Source organism: Camelina sativa, chromosome 11, assembly GCF_030686135.1.
Source record: "Camelina sativa cultivar CO46 ecotype springtype chromosome 11, ASM3068613v1".
Classification (NCBI taxonomy): Eukaryota; Viridiplantae; Streptophyta; class Magnoliopsida; order Brassicales; family Brassicaceae; genus Camelina; species Camelina sativa.
The window spans coordinates 24,512,413-24,527,666 of NC_141890.1; the positions used below are offsets into that span (position 1 = coordinate 24,512,413).

At 37.8% G+C, this 15,254-nt stretch overlaps 3 protein-coding genes across 4 annotated transcripts; all 3 read right to left on the minus strand.

The window, feature by feature from the left end:
* Positions 1 to 799: 799 nt before the first annotated feature.
* LOC147934330 (ubiquitin) lies at positions 800 to 1,098 on the minus strand. Its single transcript, XM_087475476.1, has one exon. The coding sequence runs from the start codon at positions 1,036 to 1,038 to the stop codon at positions 802 to 804; it is 237 nt and encodes a 78-aa protein (XP_087331602.1). The 5' UTR covers positions 1,039 to 1,098; the 3' UTR covers positions 800 to 801.
* A 42-nt stretch (positions 1,099 to 1,140) lies between these two features.
* LOC104724026 (polyubiquitin-like) lies at positions 1,141 to 1,953 on the minus strand. Its single transcript, XM_087472595.1, has one exon. It carries the CDS (start codon positions 1,951 to 1,953, stop codon positions 1,141 to 1,143), a length of 813 nt encoding a protein of 270 aa, XP_087328721.1.
* An 8,462-nt stretch (positions 1,954 to 10,415) lies between these two features.
* Positions 10,416 to 15,039, minus strand: LOC104724028 (uncharacterized). Of its 2 annotated transcripts, XM_087471747.1 has the most exons (8): positions 14,881 to 15,039; positions 13,911 to 14,657; positions 13,500 to 13,808; positions 13,090 to 13,373; positions 11,894 to 12,925; positions 11,479 to 11,647; positions 11,161 to 11,318; positions 10,416 to 10,888 (listed from the first exon to the last, which is right to left on the minus strand). In XM_087471747.1, exons 2-8 carry the CDS (start codon positions 14,296 to 14,298, stop codon positions 10,646 to 10,648), a joined length of 2,583 nt encoding a protein of 860 aa, XP_087327873.1. In that variant the 5' UTR covers positions 14,299 to 14,657; positions 14,881 to 15,039; the 3' UTR covers positions 10,416 to 10,645. The 2 variants fall into 2 exon arrangements, with proteins under 2 accessions (XP_087327873.1, XP_010440778.2); XM_010442476.3 differs by lacking the exon at positions 14,881 to 15,039 and having other exon boundaries at positions 13,911 to 14,871.
* Between the last annotated feature and the right edge of the window lie 215 nt (positions 15,040 to 15,254).

The window sequence follows — 15,254 nt, forward strand, 5'->3', positions numbered from 1 at the left end:
CTATCTATTTTGTAATTTCATTTTCCATGTATAATTTCATTTTCCATATATAATTTCAGATAACCCATTTGGCGCTACATATAAACCTTGCATCACAAGGCAACGATTTCCGAAACAAACTTACATTTCGAATTCGATACGTATAACGCTACAAAACTGTTTCTACGAAACGACTTCGAAGCAATTTAAAACTATTGCTAACAGTCTCCACGAAGCCTTTTGTTGCTAATTTGTTACAATGTCATTGTTACAACTCATAGATTACTTATTACTCATCAAATCGTATGTAATAGAAGCTAATTTGTTACAAGGACGCGTAGCTAATCCTTACGGAATATTGAAATACCATTAAATGTAGAAAGCTAATATTGAAATACTATTTGAGCTTCAAATTGTTTTATTTCATATTCACAATCATTAGCTTTTTACCTCATTTTTTTCTATTAGAAAATATACTGAACTAAACAGAGTGTTTTAATAATGTTTTCATAGATGGTCGGGCATGTATATTTTTCAAATTAGCGAAAATCTTAAATATGATTAATATCACCATTCATCTTTCTGTGCAAATGCAAAAAACCAAAGAGAGAACTTAAATTAATATAGAAAAACAAAACATTATGAAGCCGAAAGGTGCACAACAAAAACAAAAAAAAAATGAAGCCGAAAAATATAAGCCCAATTACGACCCCATGAAAAAAATATAACTTGAAAAAAGTATATGAAAACTGAATCACTAGACTAAAATTAAAGACTTAAGTGGTTAACGCTCGAGCAACCATTGACCGTCATAGTTCTTGTTCAGAAGCTTCCACCACGGAGACGGAGAACAAGGTGAAGAGTTGACTCTTTCTGAATATTGTAATCCGCTAAAGTGCGACCATCTTCGAGTTGTTTTCCGGCAAAGATTAGTCTCTGCTGGTCCGGTGGGATCCCTTCTTTGTCTTGAATCTTGGCCTTCACATTGTCAATCGTATCAGAGCTCTCGACCTCTAGAGTGATGGTCTTGCCCGTCAAAGTCTTGACAAATATCTGCATCCCACCACGGAGACGCAGAACAAGGTGAAGTGTAGACTCCTTCTGGATGTTGTAATCCGCAAGGGTCCGACCATCCTCAAGTTGCTTGCCCGCAAAGATAAGTCACTGCAGGACCGGAGGGATCCCTTCCTTGTCTTGGATCTTGGCCTTAACATTGTCAATCGTGTCTGAGCTTTCAACCTCTAATGTTATGGTTTTTCCGGAAAGGGTCTTGACAAATATCTGCATGCCACCTCTCAGACGAAGAACCAAATGCAGAGTTGACCCTTTCTGGATGTTATAATCTGCTAAGGTTCGACCATCCTCAAGTTGCTTGCCAGCGAAGATAAGTCTCTGTTGGTCCGGAGGGATTCCTTCCTTGTCTTGGATCTTCGCCTTGACATTGTCAATGGTGTCAGAGCTTTCAACTTCTAGAGTAATGGTTTTTCCGGTGAGGGTTTTTACAAATATTTGCATGCCACCTCTCAACCTAAGAACCAAGTGTAGTGTTGACTCCTTCTGGATATTGTAATCGGCAAGCGTACGACCATCCTCAAGCTGTTTACCGGCAAAGATAAGTCTCTGCTGGTCCGGAGGGATGCCTTCCTTGTCTTGGATCTTGGCCTTGACGTTGTCGATCGTGTCGGAGCTTTCAACCTCAAGGGTTATGGTCTTACCAGTAAGAGTCTTAACAAAGATTTGCATACCTCCTCTCAACCTAAGAGCCAAGTGGAGAATAGACTCTTTCTCGATATTGTAATCAGCCAAAGTAAGGCCATCGTCTAGCAGTTTACCGGAAAAAATAAGTCTTTGCTGGTCTTGAGGAATCCCTTCTCTGTCCTGAATCTGTGCCTTGACATTATTGATGGTGTCGGAACTTTTAACGTCAAGGGTTATGGTTTTCTCTGTAAGAGTCTTTGCGTGGATTTGCATCATCGTATTCATCTGGAAATTAAACACGCAAAAACGAGAAACCCTAATTTATAATCTCAGTTTATAGTAAAGAAGTGAATAGAACCAAAAGATCGAACAGAGGAGCTGAAGAGATCAGGGAAACGTAAACCTTGAGAGAGGTATTGAGGAAACTTTTTGCAGAGCGATCTAGGGTTTGCGATTTCGAGAGAGGAATAAGAATGATTATACAATGAGAGGAGGGTAAGGTCTGTTCATATAGAAAATTCACACCGCCTTTGGTTAAACTTAAAAGGAAAATAAACAAAAATCTAGTACTATTCTAATTGGAAATATCAGCTTACAAAGAGAAAAAAAAAAGGAAAATCTGGTGTCAAATTAGATAAAGGAAAACTTTGCCGTGTAATTATCTTAAGACGTATGTAAATAAAGCATGTACAGTAATGTAAATTTCATAAGATTGTACTAGGTTTTACCCCGTGGTACACCAAGGAGTTTATTATTTTGGTGAATTGCATATATATATATATATATATATAGTGTTAACGGTTGTAGATAACTTTTGTATCCCCTTTATAATAAAACGGAAGGACACAACATTGTTTTGTAGACTATAAAATTTTAATAAGTTAGTTACAAATAGGTTATACATTAATGATAGATTAATTGGTTACAAATAGGTTATACCGAAAATCTTAAAGAGAATATTTAAAAGAATCATATCATCTAACTTATCATATTAATTTCTTTTATTAAATTATTCATCAAATAAAATCTTTTGATATCTAACTTAACATATTAATTTGTTAATTATCCTTATACTTCACCTTGTTGTAAACTAGAGAAATCGAAGGAAGTTTTCTCTTGTATTATTCTTATTGATTCAATCGATCATTACATATATATAGGGATAGACAAACCCTTAGTACAAAACAGACTAGGAATAGAAAATAGGTAATGGGTCTTCGGCCATGGGCCGTAAACACTAAGACGTACATGGATCGTGTATGGGCCGTGTATAGGCCGGTTATGGAAATCCACCATCCATGTTTTACAACACTCCCCTTGGATGACATAACCGTGCAAATGCTAGGAAGGATCTTTGTAATGCGCTTGGAGGTACTGCCTCATTAAAACTTTACCAGGAAAACCCATTGGGACAAAACCATGGTGAAGGACAAAGAGTACAACACGCATTACTCCCCCTGTTCCAAGCATCCCTAGAAGTCCTTAAGTCTCCGCATTCCAATCTGGTGCGTGAGCTTCTTGAATGTCGATGTCGGTAATGACTTGGTGAAGAGATCGGCTGAATTGTCGCAAGATGAAACTTGTACCACTTGAACTTCTCCGGACTTTTGTAGTTCATGTGTGAAAAAAGAACTTGGGTAGAATATGCTTTGTCCGATCTCCCTTGATATAACCTTCCTTGAGCTGTGCGATGCAGGTCGTATTGTCTTCATATATAATAGTCGATTTCTTGTCATCGGCCATTCCACAATCTGATCGGATGTGTTGAGTCATCGACCTCAACCACACACACTCTCGGCTGGCTTCATGAATAGCTAGGATTTTGGCATGATTAGATGATGTGGCCGCAATGGTCTGTTTCATCGAACACCATGAAATTACTGTACCACCGTGTGTAAACACGTAGCCGGTTTGAGACCTTGCATTATGTGGATCCGATAGATAACCTGCATCAGCAAAACCAACTAAACCTTCTTTGTTATAGTTAGTATAATATAAACCCAAATTTGTCGTTCCTTGTAGGTAACGTAATACATGTTTGATACCATTCCAGTGCCTTTGGGTCGGACAAGAACTAAATCTTGCTAGGAGGTTCACGGCAAAACATATGTCTGGTCTAGTGTGGCTAGCCAAGAACATTAACGCTCCTATAGCACTGAGGTCTGACACTTCCGGACCGAGAATTTCTTCATCGTCCTTCTTTGGACCGAATGGATCTTTATCCAAATCAAGGCTCCTCACAACCATTGGGCTAGTCAATGGGTGAGCTTGGTCCATAGTAAACCTCTTGAGTACCTTTTCAGTATATGCCATTTGATGCACAAGGATTCCATCATTTATGTACTCAAGTTGCAATCCCAAACAGAATTTAGTCTTGCCTAGGTCTTTCATCTTGAATTCTTTCTTTAGATATTCGACTGTTTGGGCGATTTCCCCAGAGGTTCCTAGGATATTTAAGTCATCCACATATCTTGCTATTATCACATACCCTTTGTTTGCAAACTTCTTTATAAAAATACATGGACTGATGGGATCATTCTTATAGCCCTCTTTGCCTAGGTACTCACTCAATCTATTGTACCACATTCGCCCACTTTGTTTCAGTCCATAAAGGGATTTGTTTAGCCTTATGCAGTATTGTTCTCGAGAACCACTCTTATCTTTGAGCTCAATACCCTCTGGTAATCTCATATAAATTTCATTATCCAGTGGACCATATAAGTATGCGGTTACAACATCCATTAACCGCAAATCCAGTTTTTCTCTTATAGCCAGACTTAGCAAATATCTAAAAGTCGTTGCATCCATCACATGGGAGTATGTCTCCTCATAATCTATTCTGGGTCTTTGAGAGAATCCTTGTGCTACAAGCCGTGCCTTATACTCAAGATTTCATTATTCTCATTTATCTTTCTTACAAAGACCCATTTATGTCCAACTGGCTTTATATCGAATGGTGTCCTTAAGATCGGACCAAACACATTCCTCTTCTTTAAGGATTTCAACTCCACGTCAATGGCTTCTTTCCATTTTAACCAATCTTTACTTTGAGTGCACTCTTATATAGACGTGGGTTCATGTTCCTCATTTTATCTCAAGTGCTACCTTATAAGCAAATACATCATCGATGTCGACATCTTTACGATTCCATTGTATTCCAGACATGATATAATTGACTAAGATCTCATTATTATCAATACCTTCAGGACCTTGAGGTTCAGCGTCCCAAACCTCATTTGTTGCCTTAGTATTTGCCGCGGCCATGTCTATTATTTCCTTAACCTCGGTTTGATTTGCACATTTCTTAGATTTCAGAGGGTTCTTATTTTTGGAACCTAATGGTCTACCACGTTTCAAACGGGCCTTAGACTTTGTAGCAACTTTATTATTGTGTTCCTTTTGAACATCAATACGTACTGGTGCATTACAAGCTGGTATGTACGATTTTGTTACTCTCTTTGGGTCAGCAAAGGAATCTGGCAATTGAATAGCTAGCTTTTGCAAATGTATAATCTTTTGGACCTCTGCCTCACATGCTAGAGTCCGAGGATCTTGCCAATTTAAGGATGTTTGATTCCATGATAATTCCTTGAACAGCTTGTTATTCTCTCCACCCAACATAGGAAATTCGGATTCGGCAAACTGACAATCCGCGTATCTGGTCTTAAATAAATCACCCGTAGTTGGCTCAAGATACTTAATAATGGTGGGATAAGCATACCCAACATATATTTCCATCCTCCTTTGAGGTCCCATCTTAGTTCTCTGTGGTGGAGCAATTTGTACATAAATGGCACACCCGAATGTTTTTAGATGGGATATATCTGGCTCATGACCCGTTTGTAATTGGGATGGTGAATACTTATGTTCACTAGATGGCATGATACGTATTAATTCAGCTGCATGTAATATTGTGTGTCCCCAAGACGACATAGGAAGCTTCGACCTCATAAGCAATGGCCTAGCAATCAATTGAATACGTTTAATGAAGAATTCAGCTAATCCATTTTGTGTATGGACATGTGCCACAGGATGTTCCACACTCACCCCCATGGACATACAATATTCATTAAACGCTTAGGATGTAAATTCACCAGCATTGTCTAGACGTATAGTCTTAAGTGGAAAATCTGGAAAGTGGGCTCGCAGACGTATAATCTGGGCCAGCAATCTAGCAAACGCAAGGTTTCAAGTTGACAATAAGCAAACATACGACCATCTGGTCGATGCATCAATCATGACCATAAAATATCTAAACGTCCCACAAGGTGTGTGTATTGGTCCACATATATCTCCTTGTATCCTTTCCAGAAAATTTAAGGTTTCTTTAGTAACTTTTACTGGTGATGGCCTTATAATGAGTTTTCCTTGTGCACATACTACACACGTGAGATTCTTAGGAATAACTCTTCTCTCTTTTATAGTGTGCACTTTAGAGTTTATTATTAGCTTACGCATCATGTTAGAACCCGGATGGCTAAGCCGGTCATGCCATAAAGTGAATTGTTCATTGAACGTCTTATTCATTGCCAAATTAGCCTCTATCATATTTATCTTAGCATGGTAAAGACCAGTGGCTAGTGCGGGTATAGACTCTAGGACATTCTTATTTCCTTGGGTGATTTCAGTAATATATAGGAATTCTTTGTTCCTTCACCCTTTGTTTCAACATGGAAACCATTAAAACGAATGTCCTTAAAACTTAACAAGCTTCTCTTTGAGCTGGGTGAATATAAGGCATCACTTATTTCAAGATGTGTGCCATTAGGTAATAAAATATGAGCCTGGCCGTAGACCTCAATAAGGCTTGCTATACCCGCAATTGTACTAATATTGGCATTTTTCATTATGAGATTAACAAAATATCTCTTATCCTTGAATTTAAACCATTGAATCATTGAATTTAAACCAAAAATAATAATCCAATCAAATGCAATGCATAAAATATAAAATTAAATCAAGACCACATTTGAGTTTGATTATCCTCTCTCAAACAATCAGAGGCTTCATAATCCAACAGGTCATCCTTCTCATGGTCGAAATCACCTTCACCATCGAGATGAACCAGGTTAGCTTCTGGATTCTTTTTCAAATTCTCTTCATAGAGATCAACAAGGTGCTTAGGAGTTCTGCATGTTTTTATCCAGTGGTTATCCATACCACATCTATGGCAAGTGGACTTGGTCTTATGTTGCAGTTTAAATATATCATGACCTCTACCCCAACCTCTGCCGAAGCTGAATCGGTTTCCACGGCCTTGACCACCAAAATTGTGTCCTTGGTAACTCCCACGACCAGGACCACCACGTCCACTTCTCCCACGGCCACAGCCAAACTTGTCCCTATGGACATAGTTAGACTCTTTAGTCTCTTTCGGCTCTTTAGGCTCTTTGGGATTTTTCTTTGCCATGTCAACCTTGTGAGCTTCCGGTAATGGAGCTTACCCGGAGGTCTCAAAGCACTATTCATCATCAATAGCTCATTGTTCTGCTCAGCAAGCAACAAACAAGAGATAAGGCTTGCATATGTCTTAAACCCCTTTTCACGATATTGTTGTTGAAGCAGTATGTTATTGGTGTGAAAGGTTGAGAATGTCTTCTCTAGCAAGTCCTTCTCAGTAACCTCAGTACCACATAACCTTAGGATTGAGACTATCTTGAATAGCTCTGAGTTATACTCATCCACGATTTGAAGTCTTGGATCCTTAGGTTTTTCCAATCAAATTGAGCCTTAGGGAGGAGCACCGTCTTTTGGTGTCCATATCTGTTTTTCAACTCTGTCCAAAGGAAGAGGATCTTCAACAGTGAGGTACTGGTTCTTGAGACTCTCAGCAAGGTGGTGGTGTATATGCATAATTACCTCGTACTTATCCTTGTCGGCACATTCAACATCATCCTCAATGCATTCGCATAAGTCCTTTGATTTCAGATGGATCTTAGTGTCCAAAGCCCATTGCAAGTTGTTGTCTCCAGAGACATTAAGGGCAGCATAGGAGAGGTTGTTGAGCTTTGCCATCTATAAAATAGAATAACATGCATCCGATTAGCATGCGGTATTTAAGACCGAACCATGCAACAAATTTAGGTCATGCGGTATTTGAGACCGAACCATGCCAATCACTTAGGGGCATGCGGTATTTGAGACCGAACCATGCCATGCTTATTTATACTCAAATTTTCATGGTTTATGTCTTGTTTTTATCTCATAATTTTGTGGTTCAATAGCATGAGACAACAATCCTAGATAACAATTATAATCTAGCATGCAAAGTTTTCCTTTTTACTAAATTTTTTCTTTTCTTAAAATTTCATTTTTCTAGGTTAGGATTAGGACAAAGTTTTAGGAAATATTTTCTAGGATTTTAGGATAATGTCTATAATTAATTTGGAATTTATCCTAATTTGTTTTGACCTTTCATGCAAAACATATAATAATTTCTGATTTTAATTTCTTAGTTTTAGGGTTTTAATTATAAATAAACAAACACCAAATATCGGATTCTAACAACCTAGAACAATTGGTTTAACTTTCTCTCTGTGAATTTCGAATTTAGGTTTTAGTTCTAGGGTTTTCATACAATTAAATTCAAGCAATCAATCAACAATAATAATCGTATTTTAATCTTTGCGTAATCGGTTTAATTTGCAAACAATCTAAGCAGCCCTAAACCTCATAACAACCGATTTTAGAGTTTTAAAGTTTTAGGGTCTAAAGCTTAGGGTTTATGTTTGTTGATTGTCTACTTGTAGATTTAGGGTTCCTTTAGATTTAAGATCAGATTTGATTTCATAGGTTATAAGGGGGTTTGATTATTGTTTACCTTCCACCGTTTGGAGGTTGACTGGATTTGAACCGGGAGCTAAAGACCTCGGTTTTACTTTTCTCTTGATCACGAACCTCGGCCTAGGTAGGAGGAAGAACCGATGACGAACTCGAACTGCTGCTCGAACAGGAACAGATCTCCGAACAGAACTCACCCCAGACAGAATCGGACCACGAACTCGGACTAGTCACGGACGAGAACCTGATCACCGGACTTCAACGAACAAGGGTTTTGTGCGGCGGCGGTCTTAGGGTTTTTAGGGTTTTCTCAGTTGGACTTTTAGAACAAGTCGTGCTGATAACGTGTTGTAAACTAGGGAAATCGAAGGAGGTTTTCTCTTTTCTTATTCTTATTGATTCAATCGTTCATTACATATATATAGAGATAGACAAACCCTTAGTACAAAACAGACTAGGAATAGGAAATAGGTAATGGGCCGTAAACACTAGGACGTACATGGGCCGTGTATGGGTCGTGTATGGGCCGGTTATGGAAATCCACGATCCATGTTTTACAACACACCTCTCATTTTTATATATGGGTCTATTTTTTGAAACAAATAAATTATCATATTATTTATTATAATTAAAAAATAATTTTATTTCCGGATATACCATAAGTTAAATTTTTAAAAAAATATATAAATTGTTCAATCAATAAAATAATCAAGCTTTAGTAATATTATTCTTTAGAAATAATATTTTTATTGAATTAGAAATTTTACTGGGTAACATGTCAAAATTTGAATATTTAAATTCAAATTTACAAAATTATGTCTTATAATGACATTCAAGTCATGATGTAGAATACACATTGTTGAAATAACTTCACATATATAATCTAATACAACATATTAAAATTTTATTTTAAAATAAAAAATATTCAAAATTTTATATAAAATAAAATTTAACCAGTGTTATAGCACGGGTACTTATCTAGAATCATTAACAATATAAAACTTACAAAATAGGTATTTTCTTTTTAACCATCATATTTAGCATATGATTTTATTGCATAATATTTTATCAAAAAAATCAAAAAAAAAATCACATAAATTATATTTTATATAAAAATTATAATATAAATAAAATGAATTTCAACCTGTGCTCTAGCACGGGTCTTAATCTAGTAAACTCTTAATTCGCAAGTTGAGAATATACATTTTATGATTTGGTTATAAATATCCTAAGAAAATTTTTAAAATATATATCCGTTTATAAAAATTCAAATCACATCATATGCTGAAAAAAATCTAAAATTTTATTAACTTTATGTATTAAATAGTAATTAAAATAATTAAATATAAGATTAAATAAAAGTGCAAGGAGAATTATATTTTAATCTAACATATTGATTTAAATTAGATAGATAGTTTTTAGAAATTAATATTATCAAATAAGGAAATAATTGTGTTATGTTGTAAGGATTGTAGAGAATTTAGTTAAAACTTGTTTGGATATAAAGATAATAGAAGATGGTACAAAAATGCTTCAAAAATGTTAAAATAGATGGTACAAAAATGCTTCAAAAATGTTAAAATAGATTAATTACAAAGTTTTGATAAGTTTGCGGCACAATACCCAAAGATGTACATATTTTGTTAGTATTTTGTGGTTAGTGCACCAATTCAATATCTATAGACAGACCTCTCTACCTAAATTTGTATAACCAAAGAAAATATGGTACAACAACGTTCCTAGTAGTGTGAATCGTTACTGTGTTAAGTGTTAACTGTTCGAATTCGTACTTGGTAGAATACAATACATGTTGAAAGAAACAAAAAAATTGTCCTTGTACAATGAAGTATGAGGTGTAATAAAATAATAGTTGGTGAAGAAGTTACCATGAAATTTTGTGAGCTGTTGTTGAATTCTAGAGAACTTCGTTTTACCATTTAGTAACAACAACAACAACGTTAATAAGACTATAATTTTTGGACAATCAACAAATTGTAAAAGTATACATGAATCATCTTTTGTCATCATATACAGAGACTATTTTCTGTGGTAACAATTGAAACAGATCTTTTCTGTACAACACAACTCGCCATGGAAACATTTTTATACCCACAAGAGAGGGAGAGGAGTAAGACGAAGAATCTTTTTCTTTTTTTTCTTTCTTTTTGGTAGTACTTACGGGTGATTTTTAGCCGAGGTAAGGTAGCATTGGGTCCAAGCCTAGTCCTGACCCACCCAAGCTACCTGGGTCTGCATGCTTTACCCTCCCGAAATAGCGTATGTGACGCAACAGTCTTGCAAGGAAAGTGTTGTGGCAGATCGTGGAGCTATCGCATACCACTGCCACGTGCTTCCGGGCTCTTGTTATGGCTACGTTCATCCGTCTGCTATCCCCTAGGAATCCCACTGCACCTAGGTTGTTCGACCGTACCTGTAATGGGTTCACAACACAGCAAGTACATGAGTCCTTATTTGCAGTATAAGTTCTTAGTGCAAATAACATATAAATGGATTCATAATCTTATCTCTGTTTCTTTACTACCCGCTAGAATTTTCATTTTTATAAAATATCTTCTCCATGACAAACGCTAATTCTAAAACCCGGGTTCCTTATATAGTTAAGGGATCCAGTAGTCAAGTTATGAGCAGAAGAAGATAAGGTATTCATGCTATAGAAGGGAACAAGAGCAGAATAATGTGTACCATTGAGATGATTACTGCATCAGCCTCCCGCCCTTGAAAACTGTCAATGGTTGCGACTTCAACTCCGTCAGCCACTGGAAAATCATCCAGCCTTTCCCTGAGAAGTTGAACCTGAGCAACATATGGGGACTGAACAGCAATAGCCATTGGACTAACACCTGCAAATCATGACCAACGTGTTGTTTTATTAGGTTATCGAGCTTATATTCAGGAACACAAGTAATATGCGTGAATCTTTGATTCTTCAGACTCTGGCAGGTTATTAAGATACAACAACTTGAATATCATAGTCATTGAACATGAAAATAGATCGCTCACCTGCGTATATCAACGAAATGACGTGATTAACCACAATATCTGCTTCTCCTTCATTGTATAATGAGCCTGTACCAGCTGGATCTAGACGCTCCTCGCACCCCACTGATAAACTTCCATATGGCATTCTTGTGTCAAGCAGAAGCAGTGGACATTGTGTAATCCAAGTATGCTGCAGTTAGTTAAAAAAAAGGATGATGTTACATATAAGAGTCATGGGGTTACCAAAATGCTGTAAACATATGATCTTACAACCACAAGCAAAGATAATATCATTAAAGACAAACCAACAGAGTTGCTAAAGAAACCTATAATGCTTTGCTGGAAATTTTCTAAATTATAAAAGCTTAAAAGGTAAAAAGATGTGTGATTGCATTCCAAGTTACCATCAAACAGCAGAAACAGCAAAAAGATGTACCTTCACAAAAGGAGAATCGATAAGCAGATGAGAGGCCACACTTGGAGCAGATTTCAACCATCCACCATACATCTCCTTGGATGCCCAACCAGCGATTACATCATTCATACGATACTGAGTTGTTAATTTTGTCGCAAGAGCTCCATCATGCAAAGATGCAGCTCTTTCCAGTAAGGATACACCAAGCCCACCTTCTAAAGCTTTACGAGATAGAACAACAGGTGCTAATTGGCATGGATCACCGGAAAGAATACAACGTTTCCCTTGCAATATTGGGATCCAGCATGAAGGCTCGATAGACTGACCAGCTTCATCTATAACAACCAAATCAAATGTTTCTAGCCTCCTAATCAAAGGATCAGCAGCTCCAATGTTAGTGGCAAAAACAACCTGTGAATTTGATAGTATTTCCTTAACGGTCTCCTTTTCCTTCTTCTTCAACGTCTTTCCAAGCTGTTTCAAGAGCTGCCGAATGCCAGCTGCAAGATCATCATCCCTCAGGCATTGCCGAAGGTCTTTTCTTAAATCTGACTTCTTCCTCTCCATTTCTGCTCGGAAGCTTGCAAGCTTAGAGTTCACAATTTCCCCCAACGACTTTGAAGCAACAGCGGATGATATTCTTGCAGGATTCCCTACTCGGACAATGTTTAGTCCGAGATGCAAGAGCTTCTCGACCATATTATCAACCGCTGCATTAGTAGGTGCTGTTACAAGTACTCTTTCCCCCTGCTGAACAGCAAGGGTAATGACCTCCTTAAGCATTCCAGTCTTACCCGTGCCAGGGGGTCCTTGAACTATCATAACAGGCCTTTTTTTGTTCACTCCAAGAGCTATGGCTCTCCTTTGGGAATCATCAAATAACTTACCCACTGGCTCATCACTCAACTCTGCTTCACTCCAATCTACGTAATCATTCTGCTCCAGCCATTCTATATCTTCCCCGTCCCCAAATAAAGTCGCCACTACAGAAATTGATGGATTTTTCTTCTGCAGACCATTCTTCTGAAGAAGCATTAAGGCTTCGCAGTTACGCTGTAACAGAAGACTACAGTAAGCGAGTAGCAGAAAGAAAAAATAGTAATGAAACCTCAATATTTGAGAAACACTTGCAATAATGGGACATGTCAAGCATATTAAAGATGGAAGATATTGGGACTAAACAATGCATCTTCAAACAATATGGAACAAAGATTTACCTCGTACGTTAGGGCATCGGCCAACCCATGAATACGATCTATTCTCACACTCTTTCCAAAGAGCTTAGAGAAAGTAGGATCTCCATGACGAGATTCTAGAGCCACACCAATGCTACAGCCATCTTCTCCAAGGTTGTGAACAAACCCCTGCGTACAGGCAGTTGCTCCAGCACCTCTACTGTCACAAATTCTTATGCAAACCATGTCACCAGGGGAAAGTGTAGTAGGAGGAAGACGGTGGTTTCCCCCAACCTTAAACAACACCAAGTGCATACCTCCGAGCCCTGCATATTGGTTGTAAATTACAACAAATTTTATCGAAAATTTGAAAGATGAAAACTTACAACCAAATGCATATGAATTATTGACAAACAAATGAAAAAGAGTGTCGCTATCGGGTTAAGTCTAACCTGTGGAGGTACTAACTGCATACAAATTGCAAATTGTATCACAAAGTTCCTGTGGGGCGTCACCGTGTCTAACCAAGAACTCAATCGGTTTTGAGGAATCAGAGCTCTCATCTGGAGTAGGGATAACATCTAGTTCTTCCTGCGTAACTTCCAATTCTGTATCTCGTTCCACTTGAAGCAACTGCGACATCCGGCTGGTGAAGTCATTAATCCTTCCCTGTATAGCCTTCACCTTTTCTGAGTCTAACCCAAAAACTCCTTGAACAGGCTTTGGCTGAGCAGCTTTGCGAGCAACCTCCCGATGCTGAGCTGTACAACACCATATAAGCCAAAACTTCAACTTCAGCCAAACCATAAAACCAACAAGTACTAAGAAAACAATCCATCAACTAGCATATTTCATATTAAAACCTGAATTAGCTATCTCCTTGAGCAGCTTCCAAGACTCAGTCTCCTTCCAATTCTCCATTATGTTCTTCCGCTCCAGGTCTTGAAGAACATCACGCAACTCTCTCTGGAAATGATCAAACAAGGTAGGATAATGTGTACAAGCCTTCAAACAGACGACTTCAGAACCTAATGGCATGGGAACGGCATTGAGATACGGCTGAGCCTGAATCACAAACGTCAAACCAGATCCCACCGTCTGCCTTAGCTCCAAAAACTCCCCCTGAACCTCCGCAGTAGCGAAATCAGAAGCCATAGCCTTCATAGCCTGACTAATCCACTTCACTACGTTCCTCCCTAAATCTCTCCGCCCCAACGGGTCACCATTTTGATTCAAAGCACGAAGACTCATCTCTTTATCGCTCTTCTTCCTCGGTCTCTCATCTTCCTCCCTAACCTCATTAACAACAGTTTCACTACTTAAACTCAAAGATTCAGCACTATCGTTCCTCTTCTCGATTTTTCTAGACCTAATTTTATCGGAAACAGTACTTTTCCTCCGAGGCTTCTTCGTAGTAGCAGCAGTGGAACTAGAACCACCACTAACACCGCTGCAATAGACCTTCCGCGTCGGGATAACACGAACTCCGCCACCGTTACCATCACTCTTAACCACACAAACGTAATTCACCGGCGGTCGAGTAAACGTGAAAGCCGCCGTCGCCGTCGTAGTCGACGGAATCCTAATACTTCTACACAAGAAACTTGACGCTGCTTCCATCAGATTTTTTCGAGCAATTAAACACAAAGAAAGAAAAGAAAAAAAAAATTAATGAGATTCCCGAGAAACTCTGCAAAAGCTAGAAAGCAGAATCTATTGACATTTTCTGGGAATCGAACGGAAAATAAAAATACAGAGAATAATACAAAATCTAATGGAGCTTATTTATACAGATTGGAGAAAGGTGTTTTTTTCCAGATATTTGAGACTGACCGATTTAAGCCGTAAGATGAAACTTGAGGCTCTCAGAAATATTATTTATTTATTTATTATTCTTATTATTATTGGTTCAGTTTGAAGAAAAATAAACTGTTATTCAAATTTGTTTTTGAGACCTGAGAAGAGGAGAGAGTCGTGATGAGAGATCGGAGTGGAGAGATGTGATTGGCTAGCATTGATTCTTTGTGAGCAGGTGACGTGTTTAATTACTGTCCTATCCTTATATTCTTGTTTGTTGGCTTATAACCCCTTTATCTTCTGATTCTTTCTTTCGAGAACCCAAAGTTTTAGATTCTACAAATGATTCCAGTTTTGCTTTGGAGCTGAGTTCCAACTTCCAACACATGGATCAGTGGAATATGTGAGAA

Coding starts and splice junctions, on each gene's coding strand:
- LOC147934330 (XM_087475476.1), bottom strand. CDS start 1,038: ATGCAGATATTTGTCAAGACTTTGACGGGCAAGACCATCACTCTAGAG.
- LOC104724026 (XM_087472595.1), bottom strand. CDS start 1,953: ATGATGCAAATCCACGCAAAGACTCTTACAGAGAAAACCATAACCCTT.
- LOC104724028 (XM_010442476.3), bottom strand. CDS start 14,667: ATGGAAGCAGCGTCAAGTTTCTTGTGTAGAAGTATTAGGATTCCGTCG. Junction 13,809..13,910: donor CAAGGAGATAGCTAATTCAG/GTTTTAATATGA, acceptor GGTGTTGTACAG/CTCAGCATCGGGAGGTTGCT. Junction 11,319..11,478: donor CATTTCGTTGATATACGCAG/GTGAGCGATCTA, acceptor CATGATTTGCAG/GTGTTAGTCCAATGGCTATT.